Source organism: Oncorhynchus nerka, linkage group LG7 (genome assembly GCF_034236695.1).
Source record: "Oncorhynchus nerka isolate Pitt River linkage group LG7, Oner_Uvic_2.0, whole genome shotgun sequence".
NCBI lineage: Eukaryota > Metazoa > Chordata > Actinopteri > Salmoniformes > Salmonidae > Oncorhynchus > Oncorhynchus nerka.
This window is the reverse complement of record NC_088402.1, coordinates 74,196,271-74,216,454: the sequence shown is the minus strand read 5'-3', so window position 1 is coordinate 74,216,454 and position 20,184 is coordinate 74,196,271. Positions and strand designations below refer to the sequence as shown.

The window sequence follows — 20,184 nt, the reverse complement described above, 5'->3', positions numbered from 1 at the left end:
TTGATTATTTTGTGAAAGGAGAAATGCTCACTAACAGGGATGTAAACAAATGTATGCACAACATTTGAGAGAAATTAGCTTTTTGTGCCAATGGAACATTACTGGGATCTTTTATTTCAGCTCATGAAAACATTTTACATGTTGCGTTTATTTTTGTTCAGTGTAGATTCAGTGAGGAGCCACAAAGAATGTTCCAATTGGACAACACTAGAGCGCATCGGAGTCAATCAACAAAGGTGAAACATTAACTGAAATCTTTAATGTGAATCAGCAAGAACATTAGACTAGAATGTATTTATCAGAAAAAGTATTGAGTAGAAAAATGTTGATAAAATCAAGGTTAAAAATGTGAGTCAACAAAAACAAGTGCAAACTCCAATTTCAGAATGCTGCTCTATTTAAATACATAATTTTCTCAAAATGACTCAACATTGATATTCTTGGCAGGTTACATTTTGGCCTCAATGCAAAGTCACCTGTTGTTTGTTTACATTGAGAATAAGACATTTGTAAAGAAATGATAGATGTTACTCTCAATCACAAATATTGGAACATAATTTGACATAAGAGAGCAGCAGACTGAGCCACTCCCCTCATTGGCAGAATGATCACATGACTTCGTAGCCACTGCGAATGCCCCTCATCAACATACAGGCGAATATGATGCCCATGATCTGAAAACACACAAAATCTGTTAGAAAACACAGTATAATATATATTAAATAAATAAAGTGCCTTCGGAAAGTATTCAGACACCTTGACTTTTCCCACTTTGTTACATTACAGCCTTATTCGAAAATGAATTAAATATAACCATTTCCTCAGCAATCGACAATACACCAGAATGACAAAGTTAAAACGGGTATAGAAATTTTTGCAAATTTACTCAACAAAAAACATACCATATTTACATAAGTATTCAGACCCTTTGCTATGAAACTCAAAACTGCATCCTGTTTCCATTGATCAACTTTGAGATGTTTTTACAACTTGATTATATTTATTATGGATCCCCATTAGCTGCTGCCAAGGCTGCAGCTATGTGTTGCAGCCTTGGAATTGTCCATAGCGTTCAGAGACTGGTTTGTGTCGAGGCACAGATCTGGGGACGGGTACCAAAATAATTCTGCAGCATGGGTCCCAAGAACAGTGGCATCCATCATTCTTAAATGGAAGAAGTTTGGAACCACCAACTCTTCCTAGAGCTGGCCGCCCAGCCAAACTGAGCAATCGGAGGAGAAAGGCCTTGGTCAGGGAGGTGACCAAGAACCCGATGGTCACTCTGACAGAGCTTTTGAGTTCTTCTGTGGAGATGGGAGAACCTACCAGAAGGACAACCATCTCTGCAGCACTCCACCAATCAAGCCTTTATGATAGGGGCCAGACGGAAGAGACTCCTCACTGAAAAGGCACATGACAGCCCACTTGAAGTTTGCCAAAAGGCACCTAAAAACTCAGACCATGAGAAACAAGATTCTCTGGTCTAATGAAACCAAGATTGAACTCTTTGGCCTTAATGCCAAAGTCTGGAGGAAACCTGGCACCATCCCTACGGTGAAGCATGGTGGTGGATCATCATGCTGTGGGGATGTTTTTCAGCAGCAGGGACTGGGAGACTAGTCAGGATCGAGGGAAAGATGAACAGAGCAAAGTACAGAGAGAGATCCTTGATGAAAACCTGCTCCAGAGCAGACTTGGGGCAAAGGGTCACCTAACAGGACAACGACCCTAAGCACACAGCCAAAACGTTGGAGTGGCTTTGGGACAAGTCTCTGAATGTCCTTGAGTGGCCCAGCCAGCGCACAGACTTGAACCCAATCAAACATCTACTAGAGACAAGAAAATAGTTGTGTGCAACAACACTCCCCATCCAACCTCAGAGCTTGAGAAGAATGGGAGAAACTGCCCAAATACAGGTGTGCCAAGCTTGTAGAGTCACACCCAAGACTGTAATCGCTGCCAAAGGTGCTTCAACAAAGTACTGAGTAAAGGGTCTAAATACTTATGTAAATGTGATCAGTTTTGTATTTGCTATATATTAAAAACATGAAAAAAATAAGTTTTTGCTTTGTCATTATGGGGTATTGTGTGTAGATTGAGGAATAAGGCTGTACCCTAACAAAATGTTGAAAAAGTCATGGTCTGAATATGTTCCGAAGGCACTGTGTGTGTGTTGAACTAGCATCTACAATCTATGAGTCTTCTGAGCCCAGGATGTGTGTGTGTGCAAATGTATATGCTTTGTGTTTGTTCCTACCTGCAGGAAAGCGATCACCAGTGCCGCTACAATGACCCACATGATGTTCTTCTTCAACAGCTCCTCCACAACAGTCTGACACCCCTAGATAGCAATCAGAGAAATGTCATTCCCGACTCCAATACACTGTTCTGGAGGTCTTTTTGCTTGGATGAATTGGTGTTTTCATTTCACGCAAAAAACAAACAAATCAACCACTGGGTTGAACCTTACCATCTGGTGCACCTTACTTGAATCCTCCATGGCCCCCTGACCACAGCCAGCGGTGTTATTGACACAGCAGGAGTCTGGCACAGAGTTTGTGCCAGGCCCAAAGTTTCCTCTCCAATCAGTGGCGTTGATCACTCCACAGCATTTCAGCTGGATGAAGAACAGCAAGAAGGTTGAGAATGAGTTTGAACATGAAAGGTATACAGGGAAAGCCAGATAGAGGAAGAGACAACAGCAAAATTAGGTAGTAAGGTTAGTAAGTTCAACGGGGGAAACAGACCGGATCAGGCCAGGATATTCCTCAATGTCAACAGAAGATAAAGACAAGATAAACATTGTGGCATAGTAGACACACTAACAAGATAGTCATGTTACACGAGGTGCCAAATTAAGCAAATAAATTAAGACACACAGAATGCAAACTCTTCACATTTACGACAAATGTAAGATGCAGGATCGAGTGCAGTAAAATGTCTAGATTTGCAGTAGTATGTTGCAACTTCCCTGAAGGTGGCGTCACAAGTGTCAGTAAGTAGGTTTCCATTCAACTTTATGTGAGTAAAGTACGTTGGCTCAACAACAAAAAAATGTAATGACAGTCCTGATGGAAACATTTGTCGGTAAACTTTCCAAACGTCGACAAAACGGTAAAATGAATTAGCATGAAATGTCAGTGGAAATGCTTTAATGTGGAAATATTTATATAACCATCAATTCGAAGTAAACTTGGAGTCATGCGATGACATTTGTGGTCCGCCAACTATGACTCGTTGGGAAAGCATGCAGTTTATTCAGCTACAGATGAAATAAGTTATGATGAACTTCACAAGGTGGTGAATGTGCAATGTGATGAGCTTGATGTTCCTTTCCAATAAATATTGAGCGTCTTATTCTGGTGATCGTCGATGCTTGGCTGTCATTTGACAAACAAAAACACTTGTGTGTAATAATCTCATGTAGGCTATAACCGCACTACATGCCAGCTGTTGGCTAGAGCACAGGTGCCAATACCAGAGTGGGCACAAAAATTGTGAAGAAAATATCAGTAGAGTTGAAAATGTGATGGAAACCCATTTAACCTTTTTATTTTGGGGAATTTAACCGAAAAATGTATTTTTATGTGCACTACGTCCTCACGCACAGCCTTTTATCTGCAACAAGTCAATTTGATGGAAACATCTCTGGTATAAAAGTGTGTACATTGTCATTATGCAGATTTTTGAATATTCGCATGAAAACCAATCTCCAATTGGATGGAAAACTAGCTAGGGTATGTCAATTGTTTCTTTTGTTCCAAAGTATATAGATCTAGCATCTACCAATACTTAATGGTTGATACCAACATCAATCTGCAGGTTATCCAGGGCCTTCTGGAATTCGGCGGTGCCGTTGCTGTATTTGGTGACCATGTCATTGAGACTCTCATGGACAATGACTGTCAGCTAAATAAAGAAAAACATGGTTAACTTGTGTAATTACAAAATTAAGTTGATAGGTGTAGACTGTACATACGTTACAGTATAGATAATTAGACATGTAAAAAAAGAAAAAAAAAAGCTGCCTGAAATACGAGTATACTCACGTTGCCTCTGAAGACATATCCAGTGATGGCCGCACCAATCTCCGTGATAATGATCAGACCCAGAAGGAGAGAGAACTTGGGAGAAAATATACAGATGAAAAATATTAGCTATTTTTGGAAGATTAAAGGATTTAAACAAATAAGCAAAAAAATTTATACGGATTTAGATTGAGCTATTGTAAAATATATTACATGGCAAAAAGTATGTAGACTCATGCTCTTAACATTACAAAATCATGGGCATTAATGGAGTTGGTCCTCCCTTTGCTGCGATAACATCCTCCACTCGTCTGGTAAGGCTTTTCACTAGATGTTGGAACATTGGAAGCAAGGCCCTGCAGCATTCAACCACAAGAGTGTTGGGCACGGATGTTGAGCGATTAGGCCTGGCTTGCAGTCGGTGTTCCAATTCATCCCAAAGGTGTTCGTTCGATGGTGTTGAGGTCAGTGCTCTGTTCAGGCCAGTCAAATTATTCCACACCAAATCTCAACAAACCATTTCTGTATGGATCTCTTTGTGCACGGGGGTATTGTCATGCTGAAACAGGAACGGCATTCCCCGAACTGTTGCCAAAAAGTTAGAAGCACAGAATTGTCTAGGATATCATTTATTTCCCTTCACTGGAACTAAGGGGCCTAGCCCAAACCATGAAACAGCCCCAGACCATTATTCCTCCTCCACAAAATTTTACATTTGGCACTATTCATTCTCTTGCCTTCCGCCAAACCCAGATTTGTCTGTCGGATTGCCAGATGGTGAAGTGTGATTTAACACTCCAGAGAACGCAATTCCACTGCTCCAGAGTCCAATGGCTTTGAGCTTTATACCACTCCAGCCGATGCTTGGCATTGTGCATGGTCATCTTAGGCTTGTGTGCAGCTGCTCGGTCATGGAAACACATTAAAATGGCTTCCATTTTTTTTATGAAGCTCCCTCTCAACAGTTATCGTGCTGACATTGCTTCCAGAGGCAGTTTGGAACTCTAGTGAGTGTTGCAACGGAGGACAGCTGTAACAGAGGACATGAACTAACAATTGGCCAAGGCAGCTCTAGCAGGGCAGAAATTTGACAAACGGACTTGTTGGAAAGGTGGCGTCCTATAAAAAGGTGTCACATTCAAAATCACTGAGCTCGAGTAGGGCCATTCTACTGCCAATGTTTGTCTATGGAGATTGCATGACTGTGTGCTCAATTCTTTACACCTGTCAGCAACGGGTGTGGCTGAAGTAGCAGAATCCACTAGTTTGAAGGGGTGTCCACGTCGTGTACTTTTCATGTACACTTTTTCCAAATCAGTCACATCATGCAGCCTGACAATGATTTGAAAATCTAAAACATATAGCCCGGCGTTTTTATCACAACTAAAGTTAAATAAATCTCTAAATTAAGCATATGAGGACCTGTCGCTTTGTTAACCCCTCAAATCGTTTGGAGAAAGTATGCTTCCTATTTTATTCAGCTATGTTCAATTATATTCTTCATACTATAAAATGCCACAGAATTATAAGCAAATCTCGTCTGCTATATTAACTAGTGTAGCCCACAGCCAAATGGCATAGCCAGATCAGGGCCTAACATAAGGACAAATCAGAGTATGCTATTCTGTTCTTCTGAAATAGACTACATTATCTTCATATAAAGTTTCTTTAGACCCGTCTGAAATAAATGGATTTATTGTGAAGGTGTAGGCTATATTACATGGATTTATTAGACTTAAAAAATGTAGATGTTCCTATGGTCTGCAGGCTGTGTGGAGAAGCCAGGAGATGCTAAATGTGTTTATGTTAATTAACAGTCAATTACTGTGAGACTGGCAGTTGTTTGCTTGATAAATCACCAGCCGACATAATTGAATGACCGCCACAGCCCTATGTGGACACAAGATCAAACATGTATACAACACATTTGTTTGGAATATCATGGTGACCACTATGCAGCAGTTCTACAGCATAGAGGTTATATCATGGTGACCACTATGCAGCAGTTCTACGGCATAGAGGTTCTATCATGCGTGTCATGCGTGTCTATCATGCGTGTCATGCGTGTTATACGTGAACATACCATGGTGACCATGCAGTAGCTCTCCTTCCAGGCTCCACAGCAGCCGAAAAAGGCGATGAAGAAGACAACGACCCCCACCACAATGAGGACAATGGGGGCTGACGAGGCTGAGACATTATTGATCACTACGGTGTTGTGGACAGCCACCTGAACCAAGACTCCCAGAACTATTAGAGTCAGACCACACAGCTAAAGAGAAAGAAGCGGAGAGATAGAGTACATGATTAGAAGTCACAAATTGACATCTTCACGCACGGTTTTCTACAACCATTGTACAACATAAGATATTCAAACGTTTTGAAATATGTGAATAGGATCCTAGTCTAAACCAAAGCATGTGAAGACAATTTCATAATCTGTACAACTGAATTATACATTTGTTATTGTAAGAGGCCATAATTTTAAAATGGCAAGAAAGTACTAAAGTGTATGTAAGACTAATGTACATCAGATCCTGGCTTAACCCAGTCTCAATCAAAAGATGTTTCAGGTCCTGTAATGGGTTCAGAATAGCATTCAGACCCAGAGCAACTTCTAGTAACCCCTTGTCACTCAGGAATGCTGGAACCAGTCAGGTTACTGGGTCCTAAATTAGCATTCAAATGAACTAATATGGATCCAGGACACAAACGAGAAAATACTTTGAGGTAACCATGTAGTCACATTTGCTGCATCTTTACTTTAAAATAGATGGTAATCATTTGAAAATTAGTACTTAGTTCTCCCCCCATTTGAAGAGTATTTAGACAAATTCAAAACCTTAGTATTTGGTCCCATATTCCTAGCATGCAATGACTACATCAAGCTTGTGACTCTACAAACTTGTTGGATGCATTTCCAGTTTGTTTTTCAGATTGTGCTTTGCTCAATAGGAACTGAATGTTGAATAATGTTGTGTAATTTGAGTCACAAATCGTGGATGCTACCATTATGGATCATCATTAATTAAAGTTGTGATTCAAGATACAGGAGGAAGAACCCAACAAAATCTACTTCTTCCCACAATGGCAGGTCAGTTCTGTGAAGTCATTGCCATATATATATATATTTTTATCTAGGTACATCCAGCCCCCACTTAGGTCCTTTCATCATTGGTAACACCAATGTAAATACTTGACATGGGTTATGATTAGGATTATTCGCTGCCTGGTTTCTATATAGTTCAGAGGTAGGTACACAGACACAAACATGATAACACAGGAGAGAGGCCATGAAACTAAAATAGGCCTACATGTCAATACAAATGTTTATTTTTTTTTTTTAAATAGAACACATCACTCACTAAGATTATCATGTAAAAATCAAATGAACTGTGTGCTATTAAAACACCTAAAAAGAAGGAGGGAAATCTCCCTCTCAATTTAAGGGGCTCTCTTGGCATGGGAAGCATATGTTTACATTGCCAAAGCAAGTGAAATATATATATATATTTTTTTACAGTAAACATTACTCACAAAAGTTCCAAAAGAATAAAAGACCATTCAAATGTAATGCCTATCTATATACAGTGTTGTAATGATGTGCAAATAGTTAGAAAATAAACAAATATAGGTTGTATTTACAATGGTGTTTGTTCTTCACCGGTTGCCCTTTTCTTGTGGCAACAGGTCACATCCTACTGTAATTGCACACTGTGGCATTTCACCCAATAGATATGAGAGGTTATTTGAGCTGGAGTTTGTTTTCAAATTCTTTGTAGGTCTGTAATCTGCGGGAAGTGTGTTTCTCTAATATGGTCATACATTTGGCAGGATTTTAGGAAGTGCAACTCAACTTCCACCTCATTTTGTGGGCAGTGTGCACATAGGCTGTCTTCCCTTGAGAGCCAGGTCTGTCTTCAGCAGCCTCTCTAAATAACAAGGCTATGCTCACAGAGTCTGTACACAAAGATTCTCAATTTTGGGTCAGTCACAATGGTCAGGCATTCTGCCACTGTGTACTCCGTTTAGGGCCAAATAGCATTCTAGTTTGCGCTGTTTTTTTGTAAATTCTTTCCAATGTGTCAAGTAATTACCTTTCGGTTCTCTCATGATTTGGTTGGGTCTAATTGTGTTGCTGTCCTGGGGCTCTGTTTGTGAACAGACCCCAGACCTCAACCATAAAGGGCAATGGGTTCCATAACTGATTCAAGTATTTTTAGCCAGATTCTAAACGGTATGTCAAATTTTATGTTTCTTTTGATGGCATAGAAGCCCCTTCTTGCATTGTCTCTGATTTTTCACAGCTTGGTGGAAGGTAGCTGTGGCGCTAATGTTTAGGCTGAGGTATGTATAGTTTGTGTGCTCTTAGGACAATGGTGTCTAGATGTAATTGGTATTCGTGGTCCTGGAAACTGGACCTTTTTTGGAACACTTCTGTTTTTGTCTTACTGAGATTTACTGTCAGGGCCCAGGTCTGACAAGATCTGCACAGAAGATCTAGGTGCTGCTGTACACCGTCCTTGGTTGGAGACAGGATCATCAGCAAATAGTAGACATTTGACTTCAGATTCTAGTACGGTAAGGCCGGGTGCTGCAGACTGTTCTAGTTCCCTCGCCAATTCGTTGAGATATATATATTGAAGAGGGTGGGTGTTAAGTTGCATCCCTGTCTCACCCACTGTCATTTAACCGCATACTTGTTGTTTGTGGGCTCCCGAGTGGCACAGTGGTCTAAGGCACTCCATTTCAATTCTAGAGACGTCACTACAGACCCTGGTTTGATTCCAGGCTGTATCACAACCGGCTGTGATTGGGAGTCCCATATGAGGGTGCACAATTAACCCCACGTCGTCCGGGCTAGGCAGTCATTGTAAATAAGAATTTGTACTTAACTGACTAGCTAAATAAATTGTGTACATGGATTTTATAATGTCGTATGTTTTTACCCCCCCAACACCACGTTCCATCAATTTGTAAAGCAGGCCCTAATGCCAAATTGAGTCGAAAGCTTTTTTGAAATCAACAAAGCATAAGAAAACTTTGCCTTTGGTTTGTTTGTCAATTATGGTGTGCAAGGTGAATACGTGGTCTGTTGTACAGTAATTTGGTAAAAAGCCAATTTGACATTTGCTCAGTACATTGTTTTCACTGAGGAAATGTACGAGTCAGCTGTTAATGATAATGCAGAGAATATTTCCAAGGTTGCTGTTGACGTATATCCCATGGTAGTTATTGGGGTCAAATTTGTCTCCACTTTCGTGGATTGGGTGATCAGTCCTTGGTTCCAGATAGAGGAATATGCCAGAGCTGAGGATGTTAAGAGTTTAAATATAGCCAAGTGGAATTTGTAGTCTGTCTATTTTATCATTTAATTTAGGATACCATCAACACCACAGGCATTTTTGGATTGGAGGGTTTGCATTTTGTCCTGTAGTTCATTCAATGTAATTGCAGAATCCAGTGGGTTCCGGGAGCCTAATACAGTTGAAATCATAAGTTTACATACCCTTCGGTTGGTGTCATTAAAACTAGTTTCTCAACCACTCCACACATTTCTTAACTTCTTATGGCTGGGGGGCAGTATTGAGTAGCTTGGATGAATAAGTTGCCCAAACTATAAAACGGTCTGCTCCCCAGTCTCAGTTGCGAATATATGCATATTATTATTGGATAGAAAACACTAAAGTTTCCAAAACTGTCAAAATATTGTCTGAGTATAACAGAACTGATATTGCAGGTGAAACCCTGAGGAAAATCAAAACAGGAAGTGGCTTTTATTTTGAAAACTCCATGTTCCATAGCCTCCTTTGCTCCATTTAAAGGGATATCAACCAGATTCCTTTTCCTATCGCTTCCTCAAGGTGTCAGTCTTTAGACAGTTTCAGGCTTTTATTTTGAAAAATGAGCGAGAAAGATAACATCGCGTCATTGTATGGCCGTGTGCCAGCAGCCTTTTGTATGCGTAACAGAGTTTGGGCAGCCATGGCCATTCCCTCTCCGACTGAAAAATACAGTTGCGGTTGATATATTATCGATTATATATTTTAAAAATAACCTGGGGATTGATTATTAAAAATGTGGACATTACGGATACATACCATTTGGAATTTGTCTGTTGTCGTGACCGCTCTTTCCTGTGGATTTCTGAACATAACGCGCCAAACAAACTGAGGTATTTTGGATATAAAAAATAATATTTTTGGAACAAAAGGAACATTTGTGTAACTGGGAGTCTTGTGAGTGAAAACATCCGAAGATCAAAGGTAAACGATTAATTTGATTGCTTTTCTGATTTGTGACCAAGCTACTTGATATGTGTACATAATGTTTTGTCGCGCGATCGACAAATTTACACAAACGCTTGGATTGCTTTCGCTGTAAAGCATCTTTTCAAAATCTGACACGACAGGTGGATTAACAAAAGGCTAAGCTGTGTTTTGCTAGATTGCACTTGTGATTTCATGAATATAAATATTTTTAGTAATATTATTTGAATGTGGTGCTACGCAATTCAGTGGTTGTTGATGACAATTATCCCGTTAACGGGATGGTAGCCATAAGAAGTTAACAAACTATAGTTTTGGCAAGTCGGTTAAGGACATCTACTTTGTGCATGACACAAGTAATTTTTCCAACAATTGTTTACAGACAGATTATTTCACTGTATCACAATTCCAGTGGGTCAGAAGTTTACATACACCGAGTTGACTGTGCCTATAAACCGCTTGGAAAATTTCAGAAAATTATGTCATGGCTTCAGATAAATGATGTCAATTAGCCTGAGTCAATTGGAGGTGTACCTGTGGATGCATTTCAAGGCCTACCTTCAAACTCAGTGCCTCTTTGCTTGACATCATCAGAAATTCAAAAGAAAATCAACCAAGACCTCAGAAATATTTGACGTAGACTGCCACAAAAAAAGTAGACATCCACAAGTCTCGTTCATCCTTGGGAGCAATTTCCAAACGCCTGAAGGTACCACGTTCATTTGTACAAACAATAGTACGCAAATTTACACACCATGAGACCACGCAGACGTTATACCGCTCAGCAAGGAGACACATTGTCACCTAGAGATGAACGTACTTTGGTGCGAAAGGTGCAAATCAATCCCAGAACAACAGCAAAAGACCTTGTGAAGATGCTGGAGGAAACAGGTCCAAAAGTATCTATATCCACAGTAAAACGAGTCCTATATCGACAACCTGAAAGGCCGCTCAGCAAGGATGAAACCTCTGTTCCAAAACCACCATAAAAATGCCAGACTACGGTTTGCAACTACAATGGGGATAAAAACTTTTTTTACTTTTTGGAGAAATGTCCTCTGGTCTGATGAAACAAAAATTGAACTGTTTGGCCATAATGACCATCGTTATGTTTGGAGGAAAAAGGGGGAGGCTTGCAAGCCAAAGAACACCATCCCAACCGTGAAGCACGTGGGTGGCAGCATCATGTTGTGGGGGTGCTTTGCTGCATGAGGGACTGGTGCACTTCACAAAATAGATGGCATCATGAGGGAAGAAAATGGTGTATATATTGAAGCAACATCTCAAGACATCAGCCAGGAAGTTAAAGCTTGGTCGCAAATGGGTCTTCCAAATGGACAATGACCCCAAGCATACTTCCTAAGTTGTGGCAAAATGGCTTACGGACAACAAAGTCAAGGTTTGGGGTGGCCATCAGAAAGCCCTGACCTCAACCCTAAAGAAAATCTGTGGACAGAACTGAAAAAGCATGTGCGAGGAGGCCTACAAACCTGACTCAGTTACACCAGCTCGGTCAGGAGGAATGGGCCAAAATTCCCCCAACATATTATGGGAAGCTTGTGGAAGGCTACCTGAAACATTTGACCCAAGTTAAACAATTTAAAGGCAATGCTACCAAATACTATTTGAGTGCATGTAAACTTCTGACCTACTTGGAATGTGATTAAAGAAATAAAATAACTCTTATTATTCTGACATTTCACATCTTAAAATAAAAGTGGTGATCCTAACTGACCTAAGACAGGGAATGTTTACTAGGATTAAATGTGAGGAATTGTGAAAAACTGAGTTTAACCTGTTATGGCTGCAATCCCGATACCGGGATCGATATGACAACTACCAGTGAAAATAGAGGGCGCCAAATTCAAACCACAGAAATCTCAATTACAATTCCTAAAACATACGTGTGTTTTATATCATTTGAAAGCTATTCTCGTTGTTAATCCCACCAAAGTGTCTGATTTCAAATAGGCTTTTCAGCGAAAGCACTACAAACGATCATGTTAGGTCTCCACCAAACCACAATAAGCACAGCCATTTTCCAGCAAAATATAGCATTCACAAAAACCAGAAATAAAGATAATTCAATGTTAGTGATTAATTCTCTTCATCAGATGACACTCATAGGACTTTTTGTTTGATAAAGTTCATATTTATATAAAACAATCTGAGTTTACATTGGCGCGTTAGATTCACTAGTTCCAAAAACATGAAGTAATTTTGCATAGCCACATCATTCAACAGAAATACTCATCATAAATGTAGATGATAATATAGTTATACACATGGAATTATAGATATACATATATACCTCTCCTTAATGCAACCCCTGTGTCAGATTTTTTAAAAACTTTACGGAAAAAAGAAACGCATGCAATAATCTGAGAACGCGCTCAAAAGTAAAAACACCACAGCCGCAAAGATGGCGTCAACATAAACAAGAAATTACATGTTAAATATTCCCTTACCTTTGATGATCTACATCAGAAAGCACTCCAGGAATCCCAGGTCCACAATAAATGTTTGTTTTGTTCGAAAATGTCCGTTATTTATTTATGTCCAAATACCTTCTTCTGTTCAGCGTTATATCGGACAAAAACTTCAAAAAGTGATATTACATTTCAAACTAAGTACAGAATCAAATCATTAGGATGTTAACATATAGCTTCAATAAAGTTCCAACCGGAGTATTCCTTCTCGTCTCCGTGAGCAATGGAACGCAAGTGACTACCATGAGGAACAAATGCGATCAAAATGGCTGCTTGATGGACATCAGATATATTCTGCTCTCATTTACTCCCACAACAACATAGAAGCCTCATTATAATTTATATTGATGGTTGACATCTAGTGTAACCCCTAGGCAGTGCAACATCATTCATATCTCAAGGGGATTTCATTGGGGACTCTGGTGAATACATACAAACTCAGATTTCTGAATTCCTGTTTTGATTTCAACTCAGAATTATGCCTGCCAATATGAGTTGTGTTATGCTCACAGACATCATTCAAACAGTTTTAGAAACTTCAGAGTGTTTTCTATCCAATACTAATATGCAAATATTAGGAACTATGACTGAGGAGCAGGCAATTTGATATGGGCACTTTTCATCTAAGCTACTCAAGACTGCCCCTGCAGCCATAAAGTTAAATGTATTTGGCAAAGGTGTATGTAAACTTCTGACTTCAACTGTAGTTGATTCTAAGATTTGTATTTGATCATGTATATGTTTTTGCTGTTCTTTGGTTATAGAGCCACAAAGATTGGAGATGTGGTTTATCCATACACCTCCATTTTGGATAGATATATGTTTTCCAATTTTCCCAGAAGTGGTTAGAGTCTATGAATTCTTCAATTACATTGAGCCAATTTCTGACGTGCTGTTCCTTCTTTTCCATACTGTATTTCTGTATTGTTTTAGTGATTGACCATAGTTAAGAAGTAGGCTCAGGTTCTGTCTCCCCGTTTTTGGTTGGATAGATTTCTCAATTGCTTTCTTAGGTTTTTCCATTCTTTATCATTGTTAATTTTCTTCAGTTTTCTATTTGAGATTTTTTAGATTTGATAGGGAAGCTGAGAGGTCAAATATACTGTTTAGGTTTTCTACTGCCAAGTTTCTACCTTCCCTATTACAGTGAAATATTTTGCTCAAGAAATTGTCTTGAATGGATTGAATGTTGTTTGGTAGATTTCCACATTACTTTCCTTCCATCTATAGCATTTCTTAATATTATTCAGTTCATTTGGCATTGATGCTGCATGATTGAGCAGAGCTCTGTTCAAGTAGTAGTGTGATTTTGCTATGTTCTGATAGTGGACTGACTGAATTGAATGCTCTGACACCCCTAAGAGACTCTGGGTTGAGGTCAGTGATAAAGTAGATGAGCTATAGGTGTACCTACCATAAGAGGCCCCGTCGAAGCCTACCATTGACTATGTACATGCCTTCTCTCAAGAAGAGAGAAGACCCAGAATTAGTCTGGAAATCTACACAGTAAGGGATTAGACCAGCGATCTTAACTTTTCACACAAACGCTTTGTATCAGTGAACAAGTCACATGATATTGTCATAACACTGAAATGGTCACAAGACTCAGATTCCACTTTTAGCCTCTGATTTTCTCTCCTCCTCACCACCACACCCCCTTTCTCCTTTACACACATGATATTGGGATTACTCCGAATATCACACATGGACATTTCCTATGGCAGGATATGGACTTGTTCAATATCCTGAGATATGAAGAGAGAAAATAGGATGTTGCATGGTGACAAATACATTGCATGTGTTCTTAGCACATTCAATAGATTAAGCTATATTGATTCCAGATATGCTTCTCTTGGCAGAGGTCCATATCCGGATCTTGATATGCTGGTTTTAAGATGGTGCCGAATAGGTTGGCTGACGTTTTACATGCTCCTAACCAACTACTATTTTGTTGGTTGTTTTTTTGCGTTATTTGTAACTTATTTTGAACATAATGTTGCTGCTACCCTCTCTTATGACCGTAAATAACCTCTGGACATCAGAACAGCGATTAATCAACACAAACTGGAATATGCTTTCCTTCAACAAGTCCGACGAGAAGGATATACTGCCTTCCCGGGAACAGGTCCAAATCCCCATCATTTGCCTTCTAAGAATCCGTAGGAGAGCGAGTAAACTCCCACTGCCATCCGTTCTAAATGGCTAACAAGCAATCATTGGACAATTATATATATATAAAATGTATTACAATTATCCTACCAAGGGGGCATTAAAAACTATAATATCTTATGTTTCACCGAGTCGTTGCTGAACGACAACACAGATAATATAGAGCTGGCGGGATTTTCCATGCACCGGCAGAACAGAGAAGCTACGTCTGGTAAACCGAGGAGTGGGGGTTTGTCAATAACAGCTGGTGCGCGATGTCTAATATTAAAGAAGTCTCAGGGTATTGCTCGCCTGAGGTAGAGTACATTATGGTAAGCTGTAGACGACACTATCTATATTATTCGTAGCCGTCTATTTACCACCACAGCCCGATGCTGGCACTAAGACCACACTCAACCAACTCGATGAGGCTATAAGGAGTACCTCAACGCCATTGGATGAATTCCGCAACTTACTCCAGTCTGTGCTAGCAAAACAGTCCGGTTGCATCTGCGTCATCTGACCACTTACGTATTGAGTGTCACTGGTACTTCCTACTTTAGTTTTTTAGCTTGTAAGCAGGAATCAGGAGGATAGAATTATGGTCCGATTTGCAGGGAAGAGCTTTGTATGTATGCATGCATGTGTGGAGAAAAGATGGTTGTTTTTCCCCCCTCTGGTTGCACATGTGACATGCTGGTAACTGATTTAAGTATGCCTGCATAGGAGTGCCACTTTTCTTGTTTGCTTATGGCCTTATCGAGTTGGTTGAGTACCACCTCAGTCATAGTGACGTACGTACATATTCCAACCAGAAGCCATGGATTACAGGTAACACCCTCATCGAGCTAAAGGCAAAAGCTGCCACTTTCAAGGAGCCGGACACTAATCCAGACACTTATAAGAAATCCCACTATGCCCTCAGACGAACCATCAAACAAGCAAAGTGTCAAGACAGTATTAAAATTGAGTCCTTTTCATATGTGGCAGGGCTTGAAAACTATTACGGACTACAAAGGGAAACCCAGACGTGAGCTGTCCAGTGACAAGCAACACCAAAGCATGCACGAGAGCATCAGCTGTTGTGGATGACTGATAACGCTCTCGGTAGCCGATGTGAGCAAGACCTTTAAAAAAACAAAAAAAACAAAAAAATAAAAAAAACAGGTCAACAAGCACAAAGCCGGATTACCAGGACGTGTACTCAAAGCATGCGCGGACCAACTGGCAAATGTCTTCACTGACATTTTCAACTTCTCCCTGACAGAGTCTGTAAAATCTACATGTTTCAAGCAGACCACCATAATCCCTGTGGCAAAGGAAGCAAATGTAACCTGCCTAAATTATTACAGCCCCATAGCACTTACGTTGGTAGCCATGAAGTGTTAAAATCTGATAAAAGCATCCTCCCGGATACCCTAGACGCACGCCAATTCCCATACCGCCCCAACAGATCCACAGATGACGCAATCTCACTGGACATAAGGAACACCTATGTGAGAATACTGTTCATTAACTACACCACATAGCTCATCACTAAGCTAAGGACCCTGGGACTAAACACCTCCCTCTGCAACTGGATCCTGGACTTCCTGATGGGCCGGCCCCAGGTGGTATGGGTAGGCAACAACACGTCTGCCATGCTGATCCTCAACACTGGGGCCCCTCAGCAGTGTGTACTTAGTCCCCTCCTGTACTCCATTCACCACAACTGCGTGGCCAAACACGACTCCAACACCATCATTAGCCTCTCTAGGGTATGTGGGACGCTAGCGTCCCATCTGGCCAACATCCAGTGAGATTGCAGAGCGCCAAATTCAAATACAGAAATACTCATAAAAATTCAGAAAACAAAACATATTTTACATAGGTTTAAAGATTAACTTCTTGTGAATCTAACCACTGTGTGGTGTCTTTGGCTATGCCAGATTAAGTGATATGACATGCTTTTTGTCCATAATTAATATTACCTGATTGAGCTAATCATGTAAATGTAATTAACGAGAGTCGTGCACCACAAAATAATATTTATAGAGCTGTTATCTTCTGAATAAACTCTGAAAGACCTAGTAATATCTTACATCAATAGCAGTCAATATTAATCGTCATCTTAATTCAGGCTCATCTGAAAGTCAGAATTAGTCAAATCTCCCTCAGTTTTATTCTGCTACAAAGATTTGTTATCTGTACAGTTCTTCCTGTAAATGTTCAGTGGAAAATATTAAAAGTAGTCCAAGTGCATAGAGTTCTTTGGTTTGTTAAACTCTTAAATCCAGGGGTTTTGTTTGGTATACATTTTTCATTGACAAATCTGATCTCAGCGTAATTACGTAACCATGGAATTGCTCTGCAGAAGTTTGAGGAACTGAACTCCCTGAATTACTCATGAGATGGCTTAACCAAGTGTCATTTCACAATCAATTCAGATGCTGAGCTGTATTAGAGCCACAAGTTAACACTTAACAGACGTCACAGGACAGAAGCAGCACATCCTAGCCAGTCGGGATTCCAAACTTCCATCTGCATTACTCACCCAGAAGATGAAGTTGAAAAAGAAGAGTAGGTACTTCACACATTTCATTCCCCCCTCAACACCCATGGTTAGTCCGTATCAAGTCCCTGGATCAACACAAAGAAAAATCCATTTGAACCAGAGACATTAAATAACTTTATTACAAATAGTGTGATATAGTTTCAGGTTATCGCTTGTTGCTGCATCGTCTAGGCCTAGTGTGTTTAGCTCGGCTCACATTTTATAGTGCCAATGGTGACAGAAAACTGGCATGGTATGCTGAGAATATGTACGAATGAAAGGAAAATATTGACGGGTAGGCCAGTAATCATTTGATGTAAAAACATTTTTTAAAGAGTGTCAATGAAAGGAATCAGTTGATGTGTGGGGGAACATTTTAAATTGTCACCTAAGGGAAAAGTGAGTCAACACACATAACATATAGAAACTGTCCAGTCAAATATTACTCATAAATTCACAAGGGTGTGATGTCTGATCGACAGTTGAGAATCACAGGCTTGCTGACAGTTAAAGGCCTTTTTCCGCATCATATTAACATTACACCATAAAACCACATTTGTTTCAAGAGTTTAGTGCGCAACACTATATGCGTTCAAATCTGGGGTAAATGTAATCTCATTGGATTTCATTAGGCAACATGAAAAATCCCCTGTTTTGTGCTCGATTAGCATCCAGAATGGTCTGTAATTTAGGCTATGGTTCATAAAAATAATGTTGGTTCTAATAGTGGGTGACAGGTTCATAAAAATATTTTGCTTTTTTGCTTTCCTGTTTCAGATTAGTTCAATTCACATCTAATTATCTGCATTAGCTATGTAGGCCTGCTATTAATTAATATGACAAATGGACACAAAACAACAATGGGAAAAAGCAATGGATATTGTAACGATTACTACGTGAGAAGCCTTATAGCATTTTGACTGAAAGTTTACTTTACAAGACTGCGACATCCATTGCTCGCCACAGCAGTGAACCACCAACCACACAACAAAACACACCGGGGCAGAGGATACGAAGTTAACTATTGTTGTAGCCAAATTTGATTTGTTGTACAGTTTTTGTAGCTAAATTCAATTACTACTAAGTAACCGTAAAGACAGAAGGTTATTATATTAGGCTTCAATCTTAGTTCAACGTGTCGATTGCGCATTCTCAAAACGAACCTCTATTTATCTCTCGTACCTTCTTTTTTTAAATGTAATTTCATAATGACTATAGGCTACAACGTTAACCAAAACAATATATGGATTAAATAGGTGTACTATTTACCTTTTTCCCAACAAGAAAATAGTAGAGGCGTCAAAATAATTCGAGGCAATGGTTGAAATTTGGAAACAAACTGGTGAAGTAAGCGACGCAATTCTCCGTTTTATAAGCCCCTCCCTCTCTACGTCTGATCCAGCAATCGTTAACATGATCGTGGAAAATGACCGAGAAGTCAACACAAGCCAAGATTCACTTTCATCTACAGTACACCAACACACAGTAGCAGTTATCAGTTGAGCGGAGCCTGTACTCTTTTAAGGTGAAGCACTATTTATTTCAAATGCAGATATCTGAAATATTTATTTTAGTTCAATGTGCGGGAGCACTTATTGGTCGGCCCAATTTAGGTAGTATGTACATTAATGTATAGTTAAATTGACTATGCATATATGATATATTTTCATTACTGCGACGTGGGTAAGGAAGAGTGTTTTGAAAACTGATGTTAACCTTTTCTTGTTATAACCTTTTTTAGCAAGACATATCTTCCAAAGGTTGGGGAGTGGCAATCTTTACCAAGGATCACCTTCAGTGCTCGGTTGTCTCCACCAAGTCTGTCCCCAAACAATTTGATTTTCTGGTTTTAAATATTACAATTTCAAATAGATATTTGACTGTTACTGGGTGCTATCGTCCTCCATCAGCACCCGCCTGTACCTTACCTGCCCTTAAGCTCTCTCCTGGCCCCTTACACTAAGTCTGAATTTGTCCTGCTAGGTGACCTAAACTAGGACATGCTTAAACCACCTGACCAAGTCCTAAAGCAATGGGACTTCCTGTAGCTCAGGCAGTAGGAAGCTCTCTCATCCATTTATATGCAGATGATAGTCTTATACTCAGCTGGCCCCTCCCCAGATTTTGTTTTAAATGATTTTACAACAAAGCTTTCCAACAAGCTACCCTTGACCTTGTTCTGAACACCTCCAAAACAAAGGTTATGTGGTTTGGTAAGAAGAATGCCCCTCTCCCCACAGGTGTGATTATTACCTCTGAGGGTTTAGAGGTTGAGGTAGTCACCTCATACAAGTAGTTGGGAGTATGGCTAGATGGTACACTGTCCTTCTCTCAGCACATATCAAAGCTACAGGCTAAAGTTAAATCTAGACTTGGTTTCCTCTATCGTAATCGCTCCTCTTTCACCCCAGCTGCCAAACTAACCCTGATTCAGATGACCATCCTACCCATGCTAGATTACAGAGACATCATTTATAGTTCGGCAGGTAAGGGAGCTCTCGAGCGACGAGATGTTCTTTACCATTCGGTCATCAGATTTGCCACCAATATAAACAGTTGAACTAAGCTCATGAGAAATTTATAAGCGATATTCTTCAAGAATCAAAGTGTACATATAATAAATGTTTAAATCCAAAAAGGGAATACCTAGTTAGTTGCACAACTGCATTCAGTCTTCCACATTTGACCAAACCCCTCTGAATCAGAGAGGTGCGGGG

At 39.9% G+C, this 20,184-nt stretch overlaps 1 protein-coding gene across 1 annotated transcript; it reads right to left on the bottom strand.

Annotated features, from left to right (window-relative positions):
- Positions 1–93: 93 nt before the first annotated feature.
- LOC115132388 (CD63 antigen-like) lies at positions 94–18,845 on the bottom strand. Its single transcript, XM_029664987.2, has 8 exons — positions 18,737–18,845; positions 17,468–17,553; positions 6,112–6,300; positions 4,050–4,124; positions 3,811–3,909; positions 2,471–2,617; positions 2,258–2,341; positions 94–674 (listed from the first exon to the last, which is right to left on the bottom strand). The coding sequence occupies exons 2-8, from the start codon at positions 17,531–17,533 to the stop codon at positions 609–611; spliced, it is 726 nt and encodes a 241-aa protein (XP_029520847.1). The 5' UTR covers positions 17,534–17,553; positions 18,737–18,845; the 3' UTR covers positions 94–608.
- Between the last annotated feature and the right edge of the window lie 1,339 nt (positions 18,846–20,184).

Coding starts and splice junctions, on each gene's coding strand:
- LOC115132388 (XM_029664987.2), bottom strand. CDS start 17,533: ATGGGTGTTGAGGGGGGAATGAAATGTGTGAAGTACCTACTCTTCTTT. Junction 2,342..2,470: donor CAAGTAAGGTGCACCAGATG/GTAAGGTTCAAC, acceptor ATTGCTATCTAG/GGGTGTCAGACTGTTGTGGA. Junction 675..2,257: donor TGGTGATCGCTTTCCTGCAG/GTAGGAACAAAC, acceptor GTGTGTTTTCAG/ATCATGGGCATCATATTCGC.